The sequence below is a fragment of the Montipora foliosa genome, chromosome 6 (assembly GCF_036669935.1).
Source record: "Montipora foliosa isolate CH-2021 chromosome 6, ASM3666993v2, whole genome shotgun sequence".
Lineage (NCBI taxonomy): Eukaryota > Metazoa > Cnidaria > Anthozoa > Scleractinia > Acroporidae > Montipora > Montipora foliosa.
Genome location: NC_090874.1, coordinates 36,369,036 through 36,384,328, shown reverse-complemented (window position 1 = coordinate 36,384,328; position 15,293 = coordinate 36,369,036). Strand labels below are relative to the sequence as shown.

General features: G+C 36.3%; 2 protein-coding genes across 3 annotated transcripts in view; one reads left to right on the top strand and one right to left on the bottom strand.

Annotated features, from left to right (window-relative positions):
• LOC138007241 (golgin subfamily A member 6-like protein 26) overlaps nucleotides 1–9,863 on the bottom strand; it is a 32,834-nt gene extending 22,971 nt beyond the window's left edge. The window contains exons 1-6 of the mRNA XM_068854036.1: nucleotides 9,629–9,863; nucleotides 7,681–7,773; nucleotides 5,118–5,293; nucleotides 4,663–4,747; nucleotides 1,368–1,466; nucleotides 765–818 (exon numbers count right to left, since the gene is read on the bottom strand). Coding sequence (XP_068710137.1) covers nucleotides 765–818; nucleotides 1,368–1,466; nucleotides 4,663–4,747; nucleotides 5,118–5,293; nucleotides 7,681–7,773; nucleotides 9,629–9,781 — 660 coding nt within the window. The 5' untranslated portion in view covers nucleotides 9,782–9,863. The remainder of the gene's footprint in view (nucleotides 1–764; nucleotides 819–1,367; nucleotides 1,467–4,662; nucleotides 4,748–5,117; nucleotides 5,294–7,680; nucleotides 7,774–9,628) is intronic.
• A 68-nt stretch (nucleotides 9,864–9,931) lies between these two features.
• Nucleotides 9,932–15,084, top strand: LOC138007239 (transmembrane protein 230-like). 2 transcript variants are annotated; one of them, XM_068854035.1, is made up of 4 exons: nucleotides 9,932–10,065; nucleotides 10,156–10,297; nucleotides 11,940–12,062; nucleotides 12,619–15,084. In XM_068854035.1, the coding sequence occupies exons 2-4, from the start codon at nucleotides 10,223–10,225 to the stop codon at nucleotides 12,754–12,756; spliced, it is 336 nt and encodes a 111-aa protein (XP_068710136.1). In that variant the 5' UTR covers nucleotides 9,932–10,065; nucleotides 10,156–10,222; the 3' UTR covers nucleotides 12,757–15,084. The 2 variants fall into 2 exon arrangements, with proteins under 2 accessions (XP_068710136.1, XP_068710135.1); XM_068854034.1 differs by having other exon boundaries at nucleotides 9,939–10,297.
• The last annotated feature ends 209 nt before the right edge of the window (nucleotides 15,085–15,293 follow it).

Here is a 15,293-nt window from a genome sequence, read left to right as displayed (position 1 = left end):
CATTAAACGTTTGAAGGAAACTGCAAAAAAAAGACTACAAAGGAAGGCATAGAACAACTGGATAATGAAAGCTTTGAACCGGTCGCCCTCAACAAAATTGTCGGTAGGATTTTTAAGCCATAGTTCTAAGAAAGACAAACAAGACTGGCAGGACTACGAGCCAGCTGACAGTCTTTGTGTAATGGTGAGGGTCAAAAACATTTTTCATGTATATGATTTTTTTAATAAGTAATCGTATTTTTTTTTTGTGCAATTTGGAATAAATAAGCACTTGAAAATTTTTTCAAAGACTACAAATTGCACTCACCCTGTGGGCTCGTGCAATTTTGGTTGTCTTTGAAAAACTTTACTTGTGCTTATTTATTCCAAATTGCACTTGAAATCATGTGATTACCTACACTAATATTTAATATTTGTTATAACCACAATTAAATTTGTATTAATTAATATTTTCATTATGGTTGGTACCATCAGTGATCTGCTTTAATATGGGGTCTTTGACTCTTTTGCATTTCATCCCTTGGCCTCTGTTTTTTGCATGCCATAAATTGTAAATTATAAATAAATAAATAAATAAATAAATAAATAAACATCTCAACACTTGACTTTAACCCATTGACCCCTAGGAGTTGGACCTTACTTTACTTTTATTTTACTCTGTCTAATGCGAGATGATTTTACTCATCATTGGGGGAAGTTCAGGGTGGTTCGATAAGGTTTCAATTTTTTAATATACTGGTTATTTCTTGATATTTTTCCCATACCTGCTCTTCAGCTTTCATTTCTTCCTTCGCATTCCTGTTGATATCTTCAAGTCCCTTTCAAAAATAAACAGGATTGAAAATTGGGCCGGCTTCAAGCAGGAGTCACTGACATCTAGATCGACTATGTCCTACATGTGTACGTCTAAGCTACATGTACTGTAAGAGAAACGAAAGAGCTACTGTAGGCAATTGAAGGGACTTCAGATCCAATCATTTATACCATGCCTAAAATAGGATGTCGTTTTCTGAAATTTTTGCTTAGTATGGATGATTTTAGTACTTATAAGAAAATACTGTTAGCTTGAAATACGCTCGAGACATGAATTGGAGTTACAAAGATGACATCGATTGTCTCCTCTTTTTTTTGTATCATTGGTCGCTTATCTATGTATTTGCTTCACTCTTTCTAAATTGTTAACATTGACATCTTTTTATAGCGCAAGAGCACAAAGTTACCTTGGCATTACTTTGACTATGCGGGTACTTTGGTTCTACCATATTTTTAATCATTCTCAAATACAGTGCTAAGAGACTTACCAGTAAATACATGATGGCATAATGAGTTTTTCTCTTCTTATGCATTATTGCAGTGCTGCATCTCACCTGTTCAAACTTTGCCAATGAATCTCTTCTGAATCCTTCAGTTATCCTTGACTTGCTCACTAAAAAGCTTAGAATCATTTTCAACAACTGCAGGAATGTCTGCGTAAATACAAAAGAACAGCCTCAATAATAATAATAATAATAATAATAATAATAATAATAATAATAATAATAATAATAGTAATGATCATCATCATCATCATCATCAATGGAAAGGCGAGACACGATAGAATGTTAAAGCCGATTTACCATCTCTTATTATCAGTATATAACATGGAAAACGACGACTCCAAAGCGTGGTATAAACAAGCGATCCCGAAAGCAAGCACGGAAAACGACAAAGCTAAAATTCTCTGGGACACGCCTATATATATAGATAAGGCACCAGAGAATGGAGCAAACAAAGGTTATAATCCTAGTGGAAGGAACTGCATGTAATATCAGGCAGATCAACGATAGGAACGATTATTATAAAGACGAAAAAGTATCTGGATTTAAGACTGGGTCTCTGAAAACTCTATCCTGACTACGAGATCAAGCAAACCAATATAGTGTTTAACTTCCTGGGAGATTTCAACACCACCCTAAAGAAAGAACTCTCTGATTTTATAGCTCACAAGAAAGATGTTGATAAAGTGCTAACCAACTGTCAGAAGTGGATCATATCACAGAACTGCAAAATCACCAAAAAAAATTACAGTTTAAGAAAATGAAACAATTTTTTTTTTTTAGTCCAGGAACTGTTGCCTAGACACTGTCTGCAGCAATTTCAAAATAAATTGTAAACTGAAAAGTTATACAATAAAACAGATAATCATAATAAGTCTACCTTCCAGAGAATTTAAATTTAATGTTCTTCAGATCATTTGAGCAGCTGATTATCATAATATTTTTAATGAAAAATGAAAAAGTAATTAATATTGAATTCAGCTTTAAACGATTAATATGAAGAGTTACAGCAGATTTCAGAGTGTGCTTTCCACCTCAACATTTGACATTGTTGGATAAAATTGCACCTCCTCAAACTGTACATAGTGTATAACTGTTTAATAACATTGTTGTTACATGTACATGATATTCTCTTTTCCTTTCTCTGTGCAGGCCTTCTGATATTACGCGATGGTGCGATTTCGCACAATCGACCTCAAATCGCATCCGATCGCACAATTCACGAAAAATCGCATAATTCACAAAAGGACGCACAAAATTCTCAAAACGAAACATGAATCAACACGTTTCTTAGAAATTCCTGCATAAATACGCCATTTTTAAGATGATTTATCTTGGAAAAAGGCTAAAAAACCTTTGTCATCTTCGATTTCGTAAACATTCGAAGTTCAAGGCTTTATTTTTCATGTCGGGGACCTGGTACGAGTCTCCTTCTATTGGTGCAACACGAACATCCATTTATATACACACCACTGAAATGACACAGTTGCCTTCTCGTAGAGAAGAGATTTGTGAAAAATAAGTTGTAAGTTTTTCGGGAAAATGTAGTTTCTTTCGTTGAAAACTGATAAAAACTTACTCATGGATAAGTTTGTTGCGAAAACGCTCGCTTTTTCTTCGACGAAGAAGGAAGTTCCCACCTTCCGCCCAATCTGACAGCTCACGATCGAGCAAGAAAGTATGTCACAGGTACGCTCCACGTGGACGATGGACTGATGTTTTTCTCTTCGTGCAATATTAGGGCCTTTTATACGAGAGAAAATAAGCTGCGGCTTACTCTGGCCACGGGGTACAAAATACGCAAAATGAACCATTTATACGAATATATATTCCCAGGTCAATATATATATATATTTTTTCCTTTTTTTTTTTTTAATTTGCAACACAACAATATAACAATGTACATAAAGAATAAAATCAACTAACAACGAACAGCATACTATACGAGTCGCACGTACTAAAGTACATATATATATATAAACATAACAACAATTAAGATGGGGGGGGGGGGGGGGGGTTAGTATCAAACAGAAGAGCAGTTTTCAAGTTTCCATTGCCATTCAATTTTCCTCTGTAGTTCTACAAAGTTGGGCGTCTTAGAAAGTGATTTACAAGTGTATAAATAATATTTGGTGTAAAGAAGGAGAATATCTAGTCTGCGTTCTTGGGCGTTCGTCAGTTTGCATTTTTCCTCCTTTATATGGAATAGAATCTGTTCATTCGGGGGAGTAAGTTTTAAGTTGCTCAGATTATTGAACCATTTCACAATATCGTTGTAAAATGAGGACGTAGTAGAACAGTCCAAAAATGTATGAAGTATAGATTCTTGATGTGAGCATAGAGAGCATTGATCATCGATGGTAATTTTAAATCTTTTCAGTTCTCGCTTAGTAACAGTTATCCTATGCAGGAGCTTAAATAAGAATTGCCTTAGTTTATTATCTTAAGTTATTTTGTATATCTTTTGAAAGTTAGCTTTCCAGGAAACAAACGAATCAGGGAAGAGTTGTTCCCAAGCTTTTACACCAGTAGGCACACCCAGGTCAATATAAGCCGCGGCTTGAAAAAGACGTGAACGTAGATTTTGTACCATTTATACGGGGTGAACATTGGAGTCTTCTGTAAGCCGCGGCCAGAGAAAGCCGCGGCTTATTTTCTCTCGTATAAATGGGGGTATGGCCCTATTGTGATTGACCATCTTCGGAAGTTCGTGGTTGACAAGCACCTTTATCATTCATTTGGCATGTTAGCTGTGTCCTTTCAACTTTTAACGTGGTGCACCAGTAGTGCAGAAGACCTCATTTTTTTAATTTATCCCAACTAATGTCGATGAAGATACGTAATTACTGTTCCTTTGTGTTCAAAATGTCTTTAGGGCAGCAAAAAAGTGTTTTTCTTAACCTGAAACCTTATAAAACAAGCTTAAAATTGCTGAGAAAAAAATCGCATAATTTACATTATTTATCGCATAATTGGCCTTTCTAATCGCACAATCTGCCCTGAAAAAATCGCATAATTTGCATTTTTTAATCGCACCCTATCAGAAGGCCTGTCTGTGTGAGGAACCCAACTGAAGTTTAATAAGCTCTGACAGCTTCTTTTGGGTTTCCTCGCCACATCGTCTATAGATGTTTCTAGCTGCAAATTTTTTTAAAGGTTCAATTAAAAATGTTGTAACGTAATATAATTTTACTACATAACATTACCATAGCTACAGGTACACAGCTGTATCGATCCTTTTAGAGTATTGCAACTTACTGTAATTTATTTATTTTCTTTCTTTCTTTTTTTTGTATGTGTGGCAATTACAAACAAAATAAATAAAAAATTCAGTGTCTTTACAAACCTCATTCCTCTGAAATTGTAAACTGGTTTCCATAATCTCAATGGATCTGAAATCTTGATTTTGCAGGACAACTTCCATTTCTTCCCTGTAACATAAAGAAGCAGTGGAATGGTGACACTATTGTACCCAAACAACAACCAGCTGTCAATTTTTTTTTTCATTCAGGTGTCATTTTGTGCACTAATCAGAAGCTGCATTGCAAACTATTGGGCCTGTTACCCACGAGGAAAGGTTTAAGATGTTGACAGTCTAGTCATTATTTTGTACAAACTAGAGTGGACGGTTTATGGTACTGAAATCCCCTCAGTGGTCTTAGGTTTGAATGCACAATATATTAATCAATAGCTCTTTGTAAAAAGACAGACCTCAAACCACGAAGAATGAGAGATTCTAGAACTAGGCCTCGATCCTTTAGATAGCAGTAGTCGTGGAATTAACAAAAACCTCAACCTTACCCTGATGATTTGCTTAGTGCCCCGATAAAAGACTGATCATTGCCGTCCTCTTCTGTCCACGCTGACTGACTATGAATGCTGCCAATGCTCTGATGAGTAGGCACCATTTCTATTGCAACTTCATTCGTGTTTTTGGTTGGTACAGGCATTGGTGCAATCCTGTTGCTGCCCATTTTCTGGTTGAAGGCAATCATTAATCAATCACTATGAGACCAGTAAATATAATTATGTGTTTTGACATTGGGATTAGTAAAAAGGGAAAGGACTGACATAGTGGTGAGAGGATCACCCCTGACATGCTCAAATGCCCCTTTTTTTTGCCTTCAATGGTACAGTACTTTTCTTCCCTTAGCGAGACATGAACCCTCTCAATTTTTTCTTTTGTTCTGACAGAAAGCACAAATTTGATCAAAATCAACAGGTATAAAATTTATTAAATTTTCAACCTTGGTTAATTAATGTATTTTTTGTGCTTTGATTGGTTCACTCAATCTCGGTTAATTATTATCAGCTCATATATCTTAGTTTGACCTTATATGGCAAATGACATGATAACCTTTTTTCAAATTTCTACATGTAGTTTCTATTTAAGAAACTGTGGTGCTGCAACGGTGGGAGAGTGAAACAGGAAAAATAAATTAATTTGCTTTTATCAAACGTGTTGATAAAGGTTGAAATACCACCATGAATGATTTGGAAAGCTGACGTTTTGAGCATAAGCCCTTCATGAGAGCGAATAGAGGTACATGTATCATGGGTTTTGTTGGTTTTTATGCGGGTGTGGCAGAGCTTTGTCATTGGTGAAAATATATGGTAACATGAATTTGTGGATAAATTAATGGAATGAGAGGCACTCATTGATTCCAAGAGGATAGAGTGTATCTAGTTGAAAGATGAATTTTTGTTCCAGATTCTTGCAGCTTTCCATGTTCCCGTTTCACCAGAAAGCGAAATTTCGCTCTGAATAAAGCAAAAAAAAAAGTTTATGTGGAAAGTTTGGATCAATTCCGACATTTAGAAGTTAGTACAGGAAAAGGTAAGAAATGTTTTCGTGATGAGCCTGCGTCTGCCTGACCACCAGGTATTACAAAACATTGCATCTTCATCAAGTTTTTTCGATTTCGTTTGATTTCACTCGTATTTCATAATTAAATAGAACAAAAATTCCATTTGCGCTTGTTGGATATGAGACTGGTTACCATCTCATATCCAACGTGCACTCATGGAATAATTGAAGGTTGGATGATATGCAAAAGCCTACTTAATAAGTGACAATTTCGGTTGATTTTTAGTTTTACTCAAAACTAGCCCAAATTTTGGAAGTTGACTGGAAATGAACTTAAGAAGATTGTCCTGGTATTTTTTCAAACCGATCTGAGCTATAATTATTTTTGAGAAATAAGCTATGCAAAAACACTATTGGCTTCGCGTTTGAAAAAACGGCCATCAAAGGCTCAATCTTAGGGGTGGCGAATGGTTCTTCAAAAACTCTGGGTCTTGCAAAATTTTAGTCGAATTTCACGGGTCTCGCAGTCTCATTATTTGAGCGGTTATGTGCGTCTCGCAGTCTCGTTTTTTATACGAAGGTGTCAAACACTTTGAAGTCTCGGTCTCGCAATTTAAAAAGTCAAAATGTCTTGGGCTCGCAAAGAAAAACGCTGGTCTCGCCGTCTCGCAAAGTCTCGCATTTACCATTCGCCACCCCTAATCTTATGGCAAACAAAGTTCTTATTGGACTTAAATTTCCAGTTCACATATTGCATTATAAGCCAATTTTCAAAACAGAAGTGGGACACGTTGGTCATTTCAAGTTTATCCAAATAGTCTATAAGGAACATCTTTTCAGTTCAAAAATACAGTCATTATTATTTATCACTAAAAGACATCGGAGCGATATTGAGTCTCAGTCAAGGCATGTTGGCATTCACTGCATCAGAACCTACCGGTAAAAAATCTAAAGTAAAGTATTGGTTAGCTGAATGTCTGATGACTGACGTAAAACTGAATGTAAGTTGAATTTTGCTGACTCGCTCCTCTGGTCTGAGAGGTGCTTTTTTACCAGATTGAATTTGATTTTACTTGTAGCACTGGCACATTGCTCAATAAGCTTGAAACTTTACTAAGGGAATTTTAATTAGTATTCAGTTACATTATCTTGGTTTATCAAATACCGTAAGCTTGATTCATACAATGTACACAGATTTTAGGGTGGATATTTATTAAGAAAACAATTGAAAAATGTTTGCTCAAGAAATGGCAGAAAGAAGAGAAGAACAAAGAACTGCATTCTGCAAAATCTGCAATACATAACGACATTGCAATGAAAGTTATTTGCAAGGACATTTGGAAGATAAAGTCACAGTATTCCTGTAGGGGTCCTGCAGTTCTCCACATGGCAACTTTGCCTGCAGATCTTGAACTTTCATCATGCATACAGAAAAGTACCAGTGTGTTAAGATACAATAATTGCTAATTAGCAGTATTGGTTTTTAAATATTAAAGTTGGTTACTTATTCTGTTAAATCGACCTTAAGAATCGTGTTGTTACACCATGATAGTTCACCTTAGCAGATGTCCCTTCTATGTATGCTTCATCTTCAGTTTCCAGCACAATTTTCGTTGAATGTGATTTGCTTCTCCTTAATGAGTATTGTTCCTGGAAAAATGGGCATACACTGATAAGATAATATTTAAACATCATGAGGTGTAATCACTGCAAAACATTAAATACAGTATAAGTTTCTTTTTTTTACTTCATTATTTTTTATAGGTGATCACATGGGTTTGAGTGCAGTTTGGGATACATACACTGTAAGGAGAAGCGAATTTCCTCAAAGGCGAAGAAAATGGGCTTATGCCTTCCAAATAGACCATATTCGTATTCTCGGTATTGGACTGGAACTAGCTTGCAATGGAAGCTAATGCGGGGGAGTCTTTTCAAATGCAAATACTTTCTAATATATTCCCCCCGCATTAGCCTCCATTGCAAGCTAGTTCCAGTCCAATACCGAGAACACGAATATGGTCTATTGCATGAGAAAAATAATGTAATTTCTTACTAATAATAATAATGGAAAAAAAATTGAGATGAGAATACCACAATTAATCACTGACAGATGAAATGCATGCATAACATGCAATCATGTAAGAATTACATCATCTGGGGCTTGCATTTGATGACTGTTTGAGACTTTATTTGATCTTTGACCAATCAGAATACTTGGCTTAAAGTGTTACCTTTTTTTGCAAATTTATTGAATTACCTCTTTTCTGCTTTGTGCAGTTACCTAGAAATGGCATTAATCTCTTAGCCAATAAGAATGGAGAAATTTTGCCATGCATATTAACATTTGACAGGCACTATTTTAACCTTTCATCTTGGAGCAGAAACTGTGTTTATCAGCAATTGGCCATTACCAATCCTAATTTCAAAATTGAGATTGAGCTGGTCGAGGATTGACTCACTCAGTGCAGTGTGCAGACTGTGTACAGTAAGAGTGTACACAATAAATGGTTTAACATGCAGGTTAAGAGCTTCAACTTCTCAGAATATCAAACTTCTGTTTTGCATAGGTAACACACCACACAAACATTATTGATCCCAGTGACAGGGGAACTACTGACCAGTTTTGAATATGAGTACCGTAATTGTCGAACATTAAATAAAAAAGTTGATCTCTCTCAACAAATTTAAGTGGCTATAATTGTAAGTGTATCTATTGTGAAAAAATTCCAACAGTCAAACAAGACACCAATAATTATAAGGAAAAATTGGCCGAATCAATCAGCTTATTTAAGGGTAACAGTGTGCAAACCGTTGAAATCGTCGTCAGAACATCGACTGGTATATTGACCCCAGGTCTGAGGTTCTAGATGTCATTTCCATAGACAAGTTTAAACTCTTGATTGCATCATGGATAATCCGGGCAACATGGCAGGAAATTCAAAGGTTTGTATGGAAATTGAAAGCAAAATATTCTGTACATGACTGTACTTTATAGACTTTTACCTTCATAAACCAAACAAATACGTTCATGTTCACGACTGAGAAGAACTAGACTTGGTATCTGTTCTTTGGAATTCCTAAATATTTCTTTTTTTGTCTCCATACATTCTCTGTAATTCTGTGCCTTTGGAATTACAGGAAATGTATGGTAGAAACTCTTTTTAATAAAATAATTTCTACAATAGCCATTCTCTCCAAATTTATTCTGCTGGACCTTTGAGCGCATATCTTCTGTTTTGGAAAATAAAAAAACCAAAATTGCATATCATGAATACTTTTCATCGTTTTGAACTTCCTTACAAACCTTTGAATTCCTCTGCCCTGATTACCCATGATGCACTCAAGAGCGTGAACTCGTCTATTGCACTGTTTTAAAGACACCTGTAAAGAAAACATCTCATTCTATCCTAACTCGTTATTTAAAGTTGTCAAAGGTCACAGGTTGTAGAGCAGTCACTCCTATTCGAGTTCTATGTTGTTTCATAAGCTCATTTAAAAAAAATACCTCTAATTCGCGCAATATATAGCGCGCCAAGAGTAACCCAAGAATAAATCCAACAACGAGGCTTAAGAGAAAAACCAGGAAAACGTAACCACCAAGTGTGTCTAACTTGGTTACTTTTTCCACCACGGTAACGGACAGACATTGACCATCCATTTCTGTTTTGCTTTGAACAAACAAGTTATCAAGACAACATTCGTTCACGATGATCACTCCACAATATCAAAGGCCATGGAAGCAATAAAAACTGCGGGCTCAACTCATCTGCTTACATTGAAACCATGGCAACCATAGCGGAAATAACCTATTCCGCAAAGGATTTTTTCCGTCAGGGCTAGCATTAAGTATTTGGGACAAAAACCGGTCTTTTCAACGGTTATTTAAGGCCTTTTTTTCCTGTACTTTTCATAATTTGTTGTGTTTTGATACATGAATTACCGGTATGTGAACGCCTTGAAAACTTTCGTACCCATTCTCAATATCGAAATGCGTTTGCGAGGTTACAAAGGATCTACCATGTTTTTGTTCAGCCTTTCAGGTTTGATATAATTTTTGAAGGACTTCTGTGAATGGAAATGAAGTAAGTTTACGTTGAGAATGCCAACAACAATGATTAGAAGTAAAGTGAAATATAAAAAGATTTCAAATGACGATGGATACATCGACGCTCAGGTTTGTGGCTGTATTACGAATCCTTTTAAATGGTAAAAGGTTATAACAAATATATTGACTAATAATAAATTATAGAATTTTTTTCCTTAAACGATCCAAGCTAGTTTTCTAGGGCCACGTGTCTTAGTAGCTGGTTTTCTTCTTGTGGGGTTCTTGGAAAGTGGGACAGCTAAAGTCAAAGGTCATTGTTATATACCTAGCCTTTCACTCAACAAAATGAGCACTGTGATTGGTTGGTTCTTGGTCACGTGCCCCTGATCAAATTCAAATGTATCCTGATCGGGATACAATTCCACAGTTGTTGCCCGCTCCGGATGTTTTGCTGCGATTGCTGACGGAAAAGTCTAAATATACAACAAAGCACTTAATGTCTGGTCCCTCGGGAAACTAGTTAGTTTTGTTTTCCCTCTACTTCATCTGAGGAAACATCAGGACTCTCGGGAAAACAAAACTAACTGTTTCCCCTCGGGACCATACATTAAGTGTATCTTGTAGCCTCTCGGGCGCGCAGACGTTCTTACGCCTTCGTCACGCGTTCCTCCCCAGCTAACTTCTGCTGAAACGAAAAACCACTTCCGTTCAACGGCTTTTTGCCCACTATTTGAAGAAACCAATCAGCATCAACTAATTGTTTTGTACATAGCCAATCACATGCTGCGAAAGAATGCCATACAAACACGAGTTTACCCAAAACTGGGAAACAGCGTCTGATTGGTCTGTAATCCACAAACGAATGTGTGGCGAAGCCCTAAGAATGTCTACATGGGAGGTAAACATAAAGTGTCAATGTCACGAGGAGGGTTTGACACGAACATAAGCCATGGCCAGACCAGGAGGTCTATGCACTACAAGCGCATTGCATTATGGATTGCACCAGACTGTGAATTGCCATGATAATGCATTCAGTTTTAGGAGATGTTCACTCAAGAGCTTAAACATGCACATGGGACAAATTGAATTGAATGACCATCATGATGTGCCATCTGCGATTGTAGTGCATACACCAGCTGTGGCCAGACAGAGTCTAGCAGCCAAAAATTTACTTTATTTAGAGAGGGAAGCCATTTTGCTTACCCACAGGCAATCAGCCATACAGTAGCAATAAGAGGCTTATGATTTATACTACGGGTTTATTTAAAAGAATCCTGTCATTTTGGAGCTAATACTCCATTTCTGCTCCAAACAGAGTAAGGTTGAATGGAAGTTACAAGGTCTGTTGAGCATTAATTAGTACTGGGCAAGATAATACGTGAAGAGTCCATGAATGGGAGTGAGGCTGCTTGATTAATGTAGATCCTACAGCTTTTATGTTTATAAATCGTGTTGTGAAGTCAGCAAATTTGCAATTACAAAGAAAAGCAAAGAAGCTGGTATGAAAACAAGGTCACTGACAGCTTTGCTAAATTTAATTAATTAAGCCTGGTAACACAGCCACTTTTGTAATTAAGTCTATGGCATTATAAACATATAGTAAAGTAGCAGTTAATGCTCAATATCTCAACCTTCCCCCTTTATTCATTACAGTCATGAGGTCATCATAAATTCTGTCTGTACCTTGACCATTTGTTCCCATTTGTATCTGTAAAAAAATGCCAATATTAGCAGGAGGGCTTCTATACTATCTTCTTTTTGTTGATTTCAGTTTATCAAACCACCCCCAAAGATACCATGGAAAGCCATATTTTTGGCAATATTCCTATTCTCTGTTGGAACAGTGTTACTTATTGTTGGATCCTTGCTCTTCACTGGATATTTTGATGTTAAGGTAATGGTGCTCATTTATATGAATGTGCAACTCTAGATAGCTAGGATTCTTTAGCATATTTTATTGAAATGTTGGTTTTGTTATTTACTTTTATTTACTGATTCCAACCTTAGTTAACCAGGTGCACCTTATTCCAAAATGCCCACTGTTTTAGTATTCTTTTATTTAATTGCAAATTAGCCCTTGATGCCTTGTTCAAGGTTAAATATTGTTTTGAATTTTAAGTTTTAATAAGAACAAGGGAAAAAGGGCTAATTTGGACGTAACCTGCAATCAGGCATACTTTTCTTTAGTCATGGTGCGAAAAGGTACGCCTGATACCATTTCTTAACGAGTTGTCTTCCCGTAGTCCAGAATCTGGACTTAACTCTGATTGGCTAAAAAACAATAGAGCTCTTGGAGCAATGCTCCGATTGGTTACAGAATTGTGAATACAGTCTATAATGATCTACCTGGTCTGAAATTTTTATTATCCTAGACAGGAATATCCACACCTGTAGCTCACTTTCAGAATAACATGTCCCTCCAACAAAAATCTTTTTTTTCTGTTTTGCAGTATGCAGATCGTACATATCCATTGTTGATTCTGGGTTCGCTTATGTTCATCCCAGGATTTTATCATGTCAGAATAGCCTATTATGCTTGGAAGGGCTACAGAGGATATTCATTTGAAGACATACCTAACTTTGATTGAGTAGGCCACTTCTCTTAGAAGATTGTGACCACACAGAGAGGCATCAATATTTATTGCAATAATTTGAAATCAAGACTGAGAATCATGTCCAGGAAAATCAAGCAATATACCATGTATTCTAGTGTCATAAATAATATTATTTATGGTCTCTTGACAGAAAACTTTAAGATGGAAAGGATTGGATGGTTAAATACAAACAAGGATTGCTTGTAAGGAAACGAATGGGATGGTTACTTCATAGTCTGCACAAGATTTTCAGTGCAGTTTAAATTCATTCATTCTAGAAAAAGGACAATTTACGTCCTTACAGCTCCGTAATTTTCAATTTTAAAATAACATTGTGAGAGAATGTTTAACACACATATTAAATGAAAGGTGTTACAATAATTATTGAACCCAATGGGAACTCGGAAAAATCCGAGCCCCAGTTGGGATTCGAACCCACAGCCCTCCGTGATCTAGTACGGATGCTCTAACCACTGAGCTACTGGAGACTCCATGGTGAGCAAGGGTGAAATGTGGGTATTTGACTCGAGCTGCATCACGCAGCCACAGAGTCAAATATCGACTGACAGCATAGCTCATAACTGCATCGCGCAGTCACATTGAGAGCATCATTGAACGATGCGGCCAACCAACCAAAGTGAGCGAATGTAACATTCCTTAATTTTTTCACAGATCAACAAGACCGTAAACTAGCAATCTTTTTGACACCCAAATGAAAGCTAGATGTTCCTGTAAAGTGATAAAACATCACTCCAAGTATAACATAATAAGCGGTAACATAATCTCGGATCTAACAGACCACTTTTCGCAATTCTGTTTTCTCATTTCTCCTAAAAAACTCTATGATCATCTAAGAAAGAAAAAGCTAGTCCGTGACTACTCTAATTATTCATAGACGAATTTTTTGTGAGATTTATCTCGAATTGACTTGATTGGAATAGTCTCGAGAACATTTGACGTTAATAGGCTTTACAAAATCTTTCTTTTCGTTTTATAATAAACTGAACAACCTCCTTGATAAGCATGTTCCTTCAAAACCAATTTCAAAGCGTAAGACAAAGAGATTAGCAAAACCTTGGATAACAAAGGGAATCAGGAGATCGATAAAAGTAAAAAACAACGGTTAAACAATCCTTATTGTTCTAGTGAAACTGCCTCCTATAAGATCTACCGCAATAAAGTTTCGATGCTTACGCGAATTAGCAAGAAAAGGTATTTCCGCAAGTATTTTCAGGAAAATTTCAGTAATACTAAAAAGCCCGTAAGGATATAAACGCCCTCAAATGTCCTCGGACCAATCAAGTATCAAACAATCCTTCTCACTTTCCTGACATAATGAATAAGTATTTTTCATCCATAGGATACAATTTGGCTTGTAAGATGTCAAATCCACCTAAACAATTCATAGAATATTTACCAAAGTTGAAATTTGCTAGTTCATTCTTTTTCAACCCTGTCTCGCTCCTGATACACATTGTAGAACTTGAGATTATGACCACGCCAATAAATAAAGGTACGGACTATATTCTTTTCCCTCTCGCATTCTAAGATCGGCTAAACATATTATTAGCCAATCTTTATCCTTTCTCACAACAAATCACTCAAAAATAACGTATATTCTTCCAAAATTAAGCTTACTGAAGTAATCCCTAAATATAGAAGTGATGACGAATCAGATCCATGTAATAATTAGGGAAGTGGTCAAAACTACTACACTCGAACAGGACCCACCAAACCACAAAATAGATGGTGGCGTCTGCCTGCACCCCCCTTGCTTAACGTCAAAAGATGGTGTCTATATTGCATAGCCACCCCTCTATCCAGCAGTAAAAAATTACAGTGAGATTCAAACCTCACTTTTCGTGTTTGTCTAGTAATGCCGACTCTTGCTAGCTGAATATTCCTGTGTTCAACTCAAATTTAAAAGCCAATAAAATGTCGGTAATGATCATGTGATAAATTCGAAGATAGTTGGTGCCTTTGAGAACCCCCAGACCCCAAAGGTGGGTCTGTTCGAGTATAATAGTTTTGACCAGTTCCCTTATAGGCCAATATTGCTTTCTGTTTTTAACCGTATTTATGAAAAAAAAATGATATCCTTCATGATTCACAGTATGGTTTTCGCGAAAAAAGATCCACTGAACATGCTCTTTTGGACATAATTAATCAAATTGTAACTAACATGGGTGAGAATTGTACTCATGTGGAATTTTTATAGAACAACGAAAGGCCTTTGACACTGTAGATCACGGAATATTACTAAGTAAATTGCATCCGGCATTATGGAGTGCGACGAATAATAAATGACTGGTTTTCTTCATATTTACTGGGTCGTCGGCAAGTAACACAAATTGATGCTAAAAATACTTCTAACGAGGAAACAATTTTGTCAGGAGTCCCTCAGTGGTCGGTACTGGGACCTCTGCTTTTTTTTATTTATATAAATGATATATTAATAGTGCTGACCAACTGAACTTTTGTCTATTTGTTGATGACACTCATATGCTATATGCTGACAGAAATCTTAAGTC